This window comes from Poromitra crassiceps (genome assembly GCF_964638095.1).
Source record: "Poromitra crassiceps genome assembly, chromosome: 9".
Lineage (NCBI taxonomy): Eukaryota > Metazoa > Chordata > Actinopteri > Beryciformes > Melamphaidae > Poromitra > Poromitra crassiceps.
In genome coordinates, this window is record NC_139630.1 from 32,694,903 (window position 1) to 32,708,391 (window position 13,489).

At 44.9% G+C, this 13,489-nt stretch overlaps 1 protein-coding gene across 1 annotated transcript in view; it reads right to left on the reverse strand.

Annotated features, from left to right (window-relative positions):
• mdn1 (midasin AAA ATPase 1) overlaps positions 1–11,864 on the reverse strand; it is a 95,577-nt gene extending 83,713 nt beyond the window's left edge. Inside the window, exons 1-14 of the mRNA XM_083643455.1 lie at positions 11,763–11,864; positions 11,200–11,426; positions 10,476–10,700; positions 10,235–10,342; positions 9,654–9,846; positions 9,070–9,279; positions 8,827–8,958; positions 7,990–8,093; positions 7,460–7,574; positions 6,192–6,376; positions 4,002–4,083; positions 2,194–2,289; positions 1,443–1,555; positions 523–671 (exon numbers count right to left, since the gene is read on the reverse strand). Of these exons, the coding sequence (XP_083499581.1) occupies positions 523–671; positions 1,443–1,555; positions 2,194–2,289; positions 4,002–4,083; positions 6,192–6,376; positions 7,460–7,574; positions 7,990–8,093; positions 8,827–8,958; positions 9,070–9,279; positions 9,654–9,846; positions 10,235–10,342; positions 10,476–10,700; positions 11,200–11,426; positions 11,763–11,858 (2,035 nt within the window). The 5' untranslated portion in view covers positions 11,859–11,864. The remainder of the gene's footprint in view (positions 1–522; positions 672–1,442; positions 1,556–2,193; positions 2,290–4,001; positions 4,084–6,191; positions 6,377–7,459; positions 7,575–7,989; positions 8,094–8,826; positions 8,959–9,069; positions 9,280–9,653; positions 9,847–10,234; positions 10,343–10,475; positions 10,701–11,199; positions 11,427–11,762) is intronic.
• Between the last annotated feature and the right edge of the window lie 1,625 nt (positions 11,865–13,489).

A 13,489-nucleotide genomic window follows, 5' to 3' on the forward strand; every position in this document is an offset into this window, starting at 1 on the left:
ACTGTATTGCAAACTAGAACGACCGCACCGCTGATAAATGCCTCCGCCAACATGTGAGCAATCGACATCCATGTCTGTCCAGACTTTGAGGTTTGAGCCAAATGTGACGAAATTCCATCAAGGCGTTCCAGAGATATCGCGTTAACAGGCTAGAAAATGGCGCCCGTTGAGGTCACAGTGACCTTGAACTTTGACCACCAAAATCTAATCCGTTCATCCTTGAGTCCAAGTGGACGTTTGAGCCAGATGTGACGAAATTCAGCCAAGACGCTCCTGAGATATCGCGTTAACGAGCTAGAAAATGGTGTTTGTGACAAAATTCCGTCAAGGCGTCGCTGAGTTATCGCGTTAACGAACATCGGACAGACGGACAAGACAACCCGAAACCATAATGCCTCCGGCTCGGCTATCGCCGGCGGAGGCATACAAACAGATCTGAGTGACATATGAGCAAAAACAATCAGGTTTGGGAATCTTTTGCCTGCAGTGTGAACATAGCCTTTGGCAGCAGCTCCAGCTCACCTGTGAGTCCAGCCAGGTACTGCACAGTGGAGGTCTTCCCTGTCCCCGTCTCTCCCACCAGAAGAACAGGCTCCCCCTTGCTCATGCACACGGCCAGCTGCTCCAGCAGCACAGCAGAGGGACGTGTAGCAGCAAAGGTCTGCTTCTCCCTAATCATGGCAGTGAAACATACATCCAGTGAGTATATACATTGGATTAGATATAACAATACATAGTGTGTAGAGCCCCCATTTGCGTGAGATTCTCAAGATGTTTTGGGTGTAGAACATTTACTGTTAAGAGCTGTATGACTGATGTGTTAGGGCAGGAAACTTTCAGATTATTTTCAATGCCCTCAACATTTGACGTAAATGGTAAATGGCCTGCATTTATATAGTGCTTTTATCCAAAGCGCTTTACAATCAGTAGGTACATTCACCCATTCACACATCGATGGCGGCAGGCTACCACACAGGGTGCTGGCACACCAACGGGAGCAATTTGGGGTTCAGTATCTTGCCCAAGGACACTTCGACATGCAGACTGGAGGAGCCGGGAATCGAACCATCGACCTCTTTTATCCAAAGCGATTAGTGGACGACCCGCTCTACCTCCTGAGCTACAGCCGCCCGTGACACATCCGTGTCACTTTTTGCATGCTAGCACAAAATGTGACCCTTGTTTTGTCATCAGTCCAAAATTGGACACCCGTTTGGCTTTGGGAACAAATCAATGTTTCTTTTTGAGCAAGTGCTGGTGGGCTGAACCATTAGATGGCTTTAAAAATCAATTCAATGTTCAATTCAATTGACCAGCAGGGGGGGGGGTCTATTTGGCTCTATCACAGAGCACAAGTGTTGGCACAGCAGCTGCCTGACACATATATGGTGTGAAGAGAGGGTGAAAGGGGGGCGGCGACTTGGGCGGGACGTCCCACTTACACAGTCAGCCGCACGACTTCGCTCTGCTTCCGACCCAGAGACGCTCTGCCCACAGAGACCTCCAGCTCCGTCACAGAGATGCCAGGCTGGTACATCTGGCAGAAGTGCTGGGCCTGGAAGAACAGCAGCCATATAAAATCACATTTTCACAAGAATCATCAGTCGTGGGAAATAATCTCAATATTAATATCCAAACCGCAGATGTTTTTTGCCATTTATTGATGTTAATCAAAGGAACAATTATTTCTAGGTCACCTCCTAAACAAGCTATTTCATGTACAGCAGAATCAGTGGCCTATAAGTTAAGAGGCACATTAGAAACTGGAACAACCGCACTGCGGATATATGCCTCTGCCAACAAGTGAGCAGTCGACATCCATGTCTGTCCAGACTTTGACATTTGATCCAAATGTCAATCAATTGACACTTTGACATTTGACCACCAAAATCGAATCAGTTCATCCTTGAGTCCAAGTGGACGTTTGAGCCAAATGTGACGAAATTCAGTCAAGGCGTTCCTGAGATATCGCGTTAGAAAGCTAGAAAATGCCGTTCGTGAGGTCACAGTGACCTTGAACTTTGACCTTTGACCACCAAAATCTAATCAGTTGATCCTTGAGAAGGAATTGGATGCAGTCAGTGTCCAGACTTTGACGTTTGAGCCAAATGTGAAGAAATTCCGTATGTAATAACCAATTGGTGATTGCATGCTATAACGGTTATCAGCACTAGTGTTACTAATATAAATTACCTTTTCTTTGGAGATGTTGAGCTTGCTTCCAATGACCTCAGCCATTCGGAGTCGACTTTCAGGACGAGACAGCATTGCTGTGAAGCAGTCGAGTGCCTGACGAGGTAAAATGACAGAAAAGGCATTCAGTTATTCATAATAATAATCTGGAGATTCAAATACGTAATCTGTAATTGCAGTCACCTGTTGAGAAACTATTAACCCACTACTGGCTTTGTATATGTGCAGTGTATACTACAGCTTGAATTAAAAACAAATGTTCACTCTCAAATTGATTAACTGAGCTGTTGATGTGAGATCTGATTAAGTTAACTTAACATGAGAGAGAGAGGGGGAGAGACTGAGAGAGAGAGAGAGAGAGAGAGAGAGACAGAGAGAGAGAGAGAGAGGATGGAGAGAAGACAGAGAGAGAGAGAGAGAGAGAGAGAGAGAGAGAGAGACAGAGAGAGAGAGAGAGAGAGGATGGAGAGAAGACAGAGACAGAGAGTTCTATTTTAATGATTCAATGATATAACACTTTTATTCACATTGGTGGTTTGGACAGGTGCAGTTTAACCCATTGATACCTGATGCAGCATTTGTGTGTGTATCCCTTTAAGGCGGTCCGCGGTCTTAAAGGGATACGCACACAAATGAGGGATATACACGCAAATGCTGCATCAGGTATCAATGGGTTAGGCCTGTATTATGTTGGGTTGTGAAAGCTGTAAATGTGACCCCCCTTTTTTTGTTCGGTTGCTGTTTTTCATTTATCAAATCAACACTAGTGAGAGTCCAATTTCAATAGCTACTGGTCTGTACTTGGTACTGTATGGAGAGTTACTAACCTCTTAGCTACTGGTCTGTACTTGGTACTGTATGGAGAGTTACTAACCTCTTAGCTACTGGTCTGTACTTGGTACTGTATGGAGAGTTACTAACCTCTTAGCTACTGGTCTGTACTTGGTACTGTACGGAGAGTTACTAACCTCTTACTGGTCTGTACTTGGTACTGTATGGAGAGTTACTAACCTCTTAGCTACTGGTCTGTACTTGGTACTGTATGGAGAGTTACTAACCTCTTAGCTACTGGTCTGTACTTGGTACTGTATGGAGAGTTACTAACCTCTTAGCTTACTGGTCTGTTACTTGGTACTGTATGGAGAGTTACTAACCTCTTAGCTACTGGTCTGTTACTTGGTACTGTATGGAGAGTTACTAACCTCTTAGCTACTGGTCTGTTACTTGGTACTGTATGGAGAGTGACTAACCTCTTAGCTACTGGTCTGTTACTTGGTACTGTATGGAGAGTTACTAACCTCTTAGCTACTGGTCTGTTACTTGGTACTGTATGGAGAGTTACTAACCTCTTAGCTACTGGTCTGTACTTGGTACTGTATGGATAGTTACTAACCTCTTAGCTACTGGTCTGTACTTGGTACTGTATGGAGAGTTACTAACCTCTTAGCTACTGGTCTGTTACTTGGTACTGTATGGAGAGTTACTAACCTCTTAGCTACTGGTCTGTACTTGGTACTGTATGGAGAGTTACTAACCTCTTAGCTACTGGTCTGTTACTTGGTACTGTATGGAGAGTTACTAACCTCCTGGCTACTGGTCTGTACTTGGCCCTGTATGGAGAGTTACTAACCTCTTAGCTACTGGTCTGTACTTGGTACTGTATGGAGAGTTACTAACCTGTTACTGGTCTGTACTTGGTACTGTATGGAGAGTTACTAACCTCTTACTGGTCTGTACTTGGTACTGTATAGAGAGTTACTATCCTACTGGCTACTGGTCTGTACTTGGTACTGTATGGAGTCACTAACCTCTTGGAAGACATGTTGTGCTGTGGCTGAGGAGGCACTGTCAAAGTTGCTGCTGATCCTCTCACACCATTTCAGTAAGTCCCTGCAGAGCAGTAAGAGAGATTTAAAAAAATGTGTTGGGAAACGATCAAACAAAACCTCTGCATGAAGGAACAGATGGGAAATGGAGCCTCCATTGTTAGAATAGATGCAACTTTAATATCCCTCCATAGCCTTAACCCATTGATACCTGATGCAGCATTTGCGTGTATATCCCTCATTTGTGTGTGTATCCCTTTAAGACCGCGAACCGCGTTAACGCGGTTCGCGGTCTTAAAGGGATACACACACAAATGCTGCATCAGGTATCAATGGGTTAATATATACATCATGTCATTTGCAGGACAATTGGGTGATTTCGCCGGCAGAAACTAAAATGTGTTGCTTTTATGCAAGAACGATAAGCCTGGATGTAGAACTAAATCAAATGTATCAACAACAGCACAACAGACAGAACGAACCCGAGTGACCTACAGCCCATAATGAACATTGCGGTCCACGCTACACAGTATACTTCAGAGAGAACGAATACAGCATCTGAGTTAATTACATTGATCCGTGAAAAGCATACACACTATTGAAGTGGAGAGATCGATCCCGCGGCTGAATCCTCACCCCACGCACCCTATGGATCACACTTGTGAAGGCACACGGGACAATTCAAAAGGTGCCGGCCGGGGCTGATATGCAATGGCGTGCGATGATAAACCGTGTTATCTAGCGCTGTGGTGACGTGGGACAGCGTGTGGTTGAGTGTGGCCCATCGTCCAGAGGACACAGTCCAATCAATGAGCCATCGAACGCAGCAGCAGCGCCCAGTGGAAAGCTAATTAAAGTCCGGCTGGCGATCCAGACTGGGTGGTAGTTTCAATGAGGGGGAAATCTGACAGATGTGGGACCAGCAGGTCTCACTTTTTTCCGGATCCCCCCCCGCCACATTGTACTTGGCCAATTCCCCCTGCCGATCTGGGGAGAGATGGAGACCAATGGTTCTCAAAGTGGGATCCGGGGACAACCAGGGGTCCTTGAGGAGGTTCCAGGGGGTCCCCAGCAAAAAGGGTCATTTATTTTCACGATAATTCCATCCATAAGTAATAACAAGATGACAGGATGTATGACTATTTTGGTCATGGCTTTCATACACTTTCTATAATAAATCATCTAAAAGCTAAAATCTTATCAGATAGGGGGACCCTGGGATAAAATCTTATCCAATGGGGGTCCGTGGTCTAATGTGTGTCTGTTCAGTGTCCTTGAGGTGAAAAAGTTTGAGAACCACTGAGATCCTCACATGCTTCCTCTGATACATGTGCAGTTGCCAGCTGCTTCTTTTCACCTGACAGCGAGGTGCTTCGCCGGCAGGACGTAGCGCATGGGAGGATCACGCTATTCACCCCCAGTTCCCCTCCCTCTCAAACAGGCGCCCTGACCTGTATGGATGCCCGATCAAGCCGGAGGGAACACAGGGGCTCGAACATGTGACCCTCGTGTTGGTAGGCAGGGACTGTACCACTGCACTACCCGGGCGCCCTCGGGTCTCACTTTCTATGTTTGGCTCTAGTGACGATGACTGTGTGGATAAAGGGCTGCTGTGAGGGCCACAACATGCTAACTGGCTAATCAAGCAAGGCTAATGGCATTTCTGTGTCGTTAACATGTTGTGACATCTCGACACATGAGGCTTTTCCATCTTACCAAAAATAGCAAACATTTATCATTTTGGACATGAGAATGGTCAAATTTGAAGATGTTGAATACGGTATTGGAATAATATTTTGGCTATCAGCAGCCGTTTAAAAATATCAGTGTAACATTTAAAAGCCTGTATCAGTCCAACCCTAATCGAAAGACAGCCGGTGTCAAAATTCAGCAGAGAACACACATGTGAATATAATGTATTTTCTGAATTGAAGTATTCATAATATTAAAAATAAAGTATAATAATGTGGACCCCAGGAAGAGTAGCTACTGTTTCCTTACAGTAGCTAATGGGGATCTAAATAAACAAACAGACAGAAAATCTCACTTTCAGGATAAGACGCCACTACGTACTGTGTGTAAAAAAAAAAAATTCTCAATGTAAACAGCAAATTAAATGATGTTGTTAAAAGCCCTTAGCAAAGTCAAGTGCAACGCGTTGCACAGTCTGACCTCAGAGACAGCGCTCTCCCCTCCAGTGATGAGGTCTTGTCCTCAGACTTGTGCTGTTGTGCCTCGCCAGCAGGCTTCAGGCAGCTGGTGTCCTGGTCAGGGTGTCTCTCCCCCGTCAGCTGGCAGTAGATGTCCAGCAGACGATCAGCCACCACGGCCAGTTTAGGATACCTGCTGATCAGTACCTGAGCACGCACACACACACACACACACACACACACACACACACACACACACACACACACACATACATCATGGTCAGCTGACAGAGCAGCAAGAGGGTGCACTGCATGTAAACACTACAGCAATCATATGAGATAACAAGATAAACCATCGACATAAAAGAAATAGAGATAAACACTGAATGATTTCTGTGGGGAAATGGGACCATTGAAGCAGCAAACCGTAAAAGAATACAGCAGAGAATAGGGCAAATGGGGCAACAATTTGCACACAAATCTTAGTCATGGGGCCAGTTGCACCAAGTGGTCTTACGACTGGTCTTAAGCTAAGTCGGTCATAACTTTATGACCTAACAGCTACGCCGGTTGCACCAACAAGGCGTAAGCCTTTTTCTCACTAAGACCGGTCGTAAATATTACGCCTGGTCAGGAGGAGGCGTAAGATGCAGTATAGACGGTTTTCACCTGTGTGTTGTGCAATAGTCACAACCCCTCAGCACGGCTGTATTCAGCCCTCAATAATAAACCGCAAACCGGAGTACGTTATAAACGTTATAAATATAGTCACAACGTTAACAACTAACCAATGCTGCGGGTCCGTATGGAAAGTGGGAATCGAAATGGTTAAAAGTTAAATCAATTTGGTCATTCAGTGTCGTTTTACTGCCATGTAAAGTAACGACAAGTAACAGTTAGCCGCTAACATTAGCCACACTCAGCCCATTGCCCGTCAGCGGAGCGTCATTTGACGTCAGCACACTCTTCTAAACAGGTCGCGTGCCGCATTCCAGTGGGCATTCCCATGCTTTCACATGGACGCGCATCGCTACGACCGGCGTAGTTAAGACCAGACGTAAGCCCTGTTGGTGCAACAGGCGTAAGTCCATGGTCTTTTTAACTAAGACCGACGTAGGAGTTACGACCAGGCATAGTTAAGACCAGTTGGTGCAACCCGCCCCTGAAACATAACTAGATGAGAAGTCTAGCCTCGAACTGGACGTTTGAGGCTAATTAGATGAAATTCCATCAAGGCGTTCCTGAGATATCACGTTAACGAGCATGAGACGAGCGGTCGTGATGTCTCACCTTCTTCAGCTCTTCTCGTGACATGTTGCCCATTTGCAGCTTGGTCCAGTATTTGTCCAACAGAGCAGCATGAGAGCTCTGTGGCCTGTACCAGCTGCCCCCACTGTAGTACATCCTGCAATACACAAACATGACCACTGTAGTACATCCTGCAATACACAAACATGACCACTGTAGTACATCCTGCAATACACAAACATGACCACTGTAGTACATCCTGCAATACACAAACATGACCACTGTAGTACATCCTGCAATACACAAACATGACCACTGTAGTACATCCTGCAATACACAAACATGACCACTGTAGTACATCCTGCAATACACAAACATGACTTAGGTAGAGTGCAGAACTGGGGAAGCCACGATGCTACAGTCACTCTCACACACACACACACAGATGCACGTGCACGTGCACACATGCGCACACAGTCACACTCTCACACACACACACACCGTTTCAAATTGACAACATAAATATTCTAAGTGGACCCTAGTTTACATTCAGAGGCTGATGATCTTCTTACCTTCTTGTTGCAAAGAACTGAAATCCAGGAGCCACATCAATGCAATCCTCCCGTCCTGGAATCATCAGCTTTTTATTCTCCATCAAAGGCAACAGCACAGAAATCTAAGAAGACAACAACATACTCATCGAATGTAACAACAAGAAAGTAGGTCTAACATTGAACCAGTCCAACTTTGAGTTGAACATGGTCTGAAAACATGGAAGTATCCATTCAAAGTATCTATTTGGGGTTTATACTCATACTAGGCACCGATGCCTAGGCTCGGCCGCTGTGCGCAGGTGTGTGTGTGTTGCTCACTAAATGTTATTACATCAGTGATGTCACAAAGCCTCCTTGTGTGTGTGTGTGTGCGTGCCTCATTATTATATCAATGATGACATCATCAGTGTGTGTGTGTGTGTGTGTGTGCACGCGTGTGTGTGTGGCCTATGACATCACTGATCAGTCTTGTCACAATGCCTCCTTGTGTGTTTGTGACATCACTCTGTCTTGTCACAATGCCTCCTTGTGTGTTTGTGACATCACTGTCAGTCTTGTCACAATACCTCCTTTTGTGTGTGTGTGTGTGTGTGTGTGTGTGTGTGTGTGCCCTTATGACATCACTTTTGACATCACATCATTAGCTAATTAGGCTAATAAAAAAAATCCGGCTCCATCAGGTCACCCGCACGGGTGCCCTTTACACACCCTGAAGGTTTCAGCCCGATCGCACGTAAAACGGACTTGAAACAGAGCCCACATGCTCGCGTTTATATATAGATCAATTAAAGAGACTGAGATAAATATAATAGCGTTACAGTTCTAAACATGATTGAACAGTGTGTAAATACTGACCACATCCAGAGGTGCGTGGTCAATGTCTTCCAAAAGGATCCACTGGCCTGTAGAAACAGCTTGGGTCAGCGTTCCTGGCTGCCACACAAACTTCCCTGGGATATCTGTACAGCGGTACATCCCTAGCAGCATCTGTGGAGTCGTCAAATGACCAGTGAATTCATGACATCGTAGTTATCTCACCTTCATCCTTTGACTCAGTCTCCATTAAGACACCTTCAGATTGACTCAATGCGCTCTCACCTTGCTGTCAGTTTGATCTCCAAGCTGGATCTTGAGAATCTGCGTCGCTTTCGTGTGTCCAGTGACGGCAGCCATGAACTCAACCAGGGCAGTTTTGCCGCATCCAATCGGCCCCTCGACGAGAACGGCCTTCTGGGAAGCCACGGCCAACGCCAGTCTCCTCAGATTGCGGCAGGTCGAGTCCACCAGCACCAGATCCTTTTGGTTCACCTACAGAGGAAAATAGGGAGCTAACGTTAGCTGGTGGCTTCCACTTCTTCTGTGGTGGAGCTGGAGCAGCTGCCGTAAAGCAAGCACTACGGCACATGCTGCCTCCGGGACGCGGCTCCTAAAATGCTTAGTCCCAGGAGAGGCCTTTGGAGGGCGGTGTGGCAACAATAGAGGCGACATTCTCCCTGTTACAAGTCACTGTACCATCTTCAATGACTAAAAAGCTGTTATATTAAGGTAAAAGAAATTACCGATTGGGGCTTTAAAACTAAACCTAAATATCAAAAACTAAATCAGACTAATCATCGATCAATTTATACGTTGCCTGGATGGTCCAATTCACCATTCTATGTGACAGATTAAACTGTGCTTACCTGTTCTGCCCGTCTGGGTACTATCCTGGGTAGTACCACTCCGCAGACTGCCACCACGTTCTGGGACAGGTCCTCTGAAACGACCTGGCCCCTGGTAAACTTGTTGGCTTTCTCCTGGCGCCACATCACAGAGCCCTGATTGGCTAAGACCAGGGCCTTCTCTACCTCCAGCTGCTGGGTTTCTTCCAAAGCCCTGAATGCATATCAAAGTCAAAAGTCACCACATGCAACCTGGGAAGTATCAAAATTAATCAAACGGCATCAAAAGTCTTATTTTATTTTATTTATTTATTTCCCTAGCATGAGGATTATGTCTTCTAGTTTATGTGAATTGAGTAAATTGAATTGAGTGTTATTATCCAATGCTCCAAATGGTTTCAAAAGAAGGTGGTGGCATTGAGAAATATCAAACAAAAATGCCATTCGATCACATAGTGAAATGTGCATTCATTAAACAAACGACAGTGCTGGGAGGAAAAACTATTGTTTTAGAGCCATTATTCACCATAAACTGTCGATGCACTCTTGCATTTTCCACAATACTGTAATATGACAATAATAAAAAAAGGAAATATACATACTTTATTTTCATGTGCAGGATCTCATCAGTTGTCAGCACCTTTCTCAGAAAGATGCTTTTTTGATTATCAGTCATGTGAGAGACCATGGCTAAGCAGTGGGCAGTGTACCTGTTGGACAGAGTGGGAGAATGTTTCAAAGACACACAATCGTAGTGGGCCTCCACAAAGTGCTTTCTTTGGGTTTTGTGGTACGACCGCAGCACCTCTCCCCTACAGCTCTACACAGGAAGCAGATACGCACCCTCGAACCATGATGTCGCTGGTGAGCAGCTGGGACACGCAGGGACTCCAGTCCCACAGCACCCGAAACTTGGCACAGTCGCTCTGGAGGAAGCGCAGGGTGGCACCCATGAGGTCGCGCAGCTTCATCCTCCTGGGTCCATACTGGACCGAAGAGGACTCTTCACTGGTGAAGAAGAGCCTCTGGAAGACCGGCGGGGCATTGTTGAAGTACCTCGCAGCAAACCTGAAGGGAAAGGAGAGGAGTGGAAGATTGGTCAGGGCAGAGTCGAGGAGTCTTTCAAAGGGCTAGCATGATATGAGACTGATATATCTTCTTTGATTTTGAATATCGTTATATGGCATAAGTGTTGTCTTTTCGTGGGTTTTAAAGGCTGCATTACAGTACTGAACTTGCCAGGCAGACTGTTCAATTATTTTCCTTTACCCACTTAGTCATTATATTCACATTACTGATGATTATTTATTATCAAAAATCTCATTGTGTAAATATTTTGTGAAAGCACCAATATATCGCCCAGCCATATTTAATAAAGGTTCTTGTCACACCGCATGTTGTGTTGACGTAACAACTGAAAATTTAGCCCACTTCGTAGAAAACACCAGGATATATATCGTGTATCGATCACCATTCAACCTAAAAATACAGAGATATGATTTTTGCCCCATATCGCCCAGTCCTAGTTTTTCACATGTTCAGTGTGAGGAGGAGAGGGTCTGCTTACGCCTGTGCATCAGGACTGAAGCCCAGCAGTTTGCTGAGCGCCACACACAGGCGCTCGTGGAGGTCATGGTTGATCCTGCTGGTGGATTTCACCCTCTCGGCGTTCCTCTCCAGCAGGTCCAAGACCAGGGGGCGGAGGTGACGGGCAATCAACAAAGTATAATCCTTCTCCAACAGCAGCTGAGCTAAACATCCCAGAATACACTGCCTGTCCTGCTGGCTCCAGATCTGAGGAGAGAGCACATGTCAAACAGGTCCCCATTCAAAATACTGATCGACATAGTCAATCACATAGTAGCCAGACATACATCAAATCAATTTCTTCACAATATTCCCACCCTAAAGGTTAGCAACACTGCAATATGCATTTAATGAGACAACAACATGCATTAGCGTTCCTTCTATATTTAGCTACATTTCTGGATAGCGAATATCAATATTTGAGGAGGAATTTGCATACTCAGAGTCAGAACAGGACGCGATTTGATTCAGTGTAAAAAGAAGAAAATCTAACGGTCAACACAATATTATTTCGCTAACAAATCCGAAAGAAATATATCTTACCTGTTTGGCCAAATATTGGCTTAGTTCGTTGTGACTTTTGTCAACATGTCTGGATATGGTGCCCAATGATGACAGGCTCAATTCTAAATTTTCCATCGTATCATTTGTTGTTCCTGGAGGAGCGATCTAGCACGAAAGTGAGCTGGAGCTGTCCGCAAAGTAAAACGATGATCTTGTGCTCCTTAACCTATTTGTGGGGTTCATCACTTGCTTGCCTGTCTGGTTTAGTATGACAACACATAAGCACGTTCCCGTCAGTAGTGTTAAAATCCTGTCCACATGTGAGTAGAGCACAAGTCCTTCCGGGTCGATTGGATTCCCAACGTCGCGCTGATGATGACGCAAACGGACAGCGACATTAGCACAGTGCACCGCTCCTCTGAGAAAAGAAGCAACGTTCGCTCTCTCAAACACTGCTGCTTTTCACGCATTCGTTGTTGTTCGGAGGTTTTTTGTGAATAATAGGGTTTGGAGAACTCAGCCAGTCGTGGAATTGTTTACTGCCTTTAGGTTCTGGCACCGTTTTATAAGAGTATTTTTTATCCAGGCAGCTGCAGCGCTTTCTTCACTGACAGACCGCGGGAAAATAAATGTCATTACTTCCTGTACATTGAAGACTTGGCGCGACTTGTGTTGTCAACACAAGGAGGACAAATAACAAGTAACACATGGTGAGTAAGGTCTTATTTCTTTTCATGAATGACGCCTAACCGATGCATAACGTTAGAGATCACACTTTTATCCCGATGTCCCGAGCTTATCTTTCGGCATAACCTCAGCTTCATACAGGCTGCTGGCACTGTGGGTAACCTATGACCGCGGATAGCTGCTAATCATCTCGAAGCAGACAGCCAACAATGCAAGAAGAAACATATATTTGTGTTCTTATATATCTTGATGTAATTCAAATGTACTTATAGCGACGGGTCTGTTTTGCACCGCACAGAGATGTAACATGGGTAAACAGACTTAACGATTCAGTTGGTTGGTTGGTTGGTTTACCCTCCTCCACTAACGTTAACGTTAGCTATGCCTCCTATATCCTTGGAACATTAACATTTGATTGAAGTGCAAATTTCAGGAGAAAGCAAAAATGAGGGTCCACAGAGTGTAGGAGGACAGGACCCCAGCGCAGTAAATGTTGATTGTTAAATAATATGGCACGGACTGGGCCTTGGACTTGGCTGGCTCACTCCAATTTTAAACAATATTCAGAAGATGAACTCAAAATTCAACTGTAACGTTACACTACTGTGTTTGTACTTCAGAATTTTCTTTCGGCTTCATTTCATTCCTGCTCACTTTTCACTCTGGTTTTTGCTTGATGGCGTTCTTCTTTGTTTGGGAATCACAATGGGGGAAATCCAGCTGCCACTCAACATTAACCTCAGTTTCCCTGCTAAAACTTTTAGCAGGGAAACCAGCTCATTATTTAAAAAAGAATGAGCTGGTTTCTGATGTTTGACTGTAGAAATAGTTAGCAAAGTAGGTGCAATTAGTTTTAGAGATAGATTGTCACCTGTCAGATTAATTGTGATCATGTGGTTAAGCTGTCCTCTTGCTTTAATTCTAGCTAAGCTGTCAGCTTAGTGTTTTTCATCAGGATATAGTTCATGTAAAAATAATAATAAAGTCTGATTACAGACTGGCAATAACAATCCATTTGCTTTTGGTGTTGTTACCAGGTGCTCATTGTAATAAAACTGAGCCACAGACAGATTTGGAAG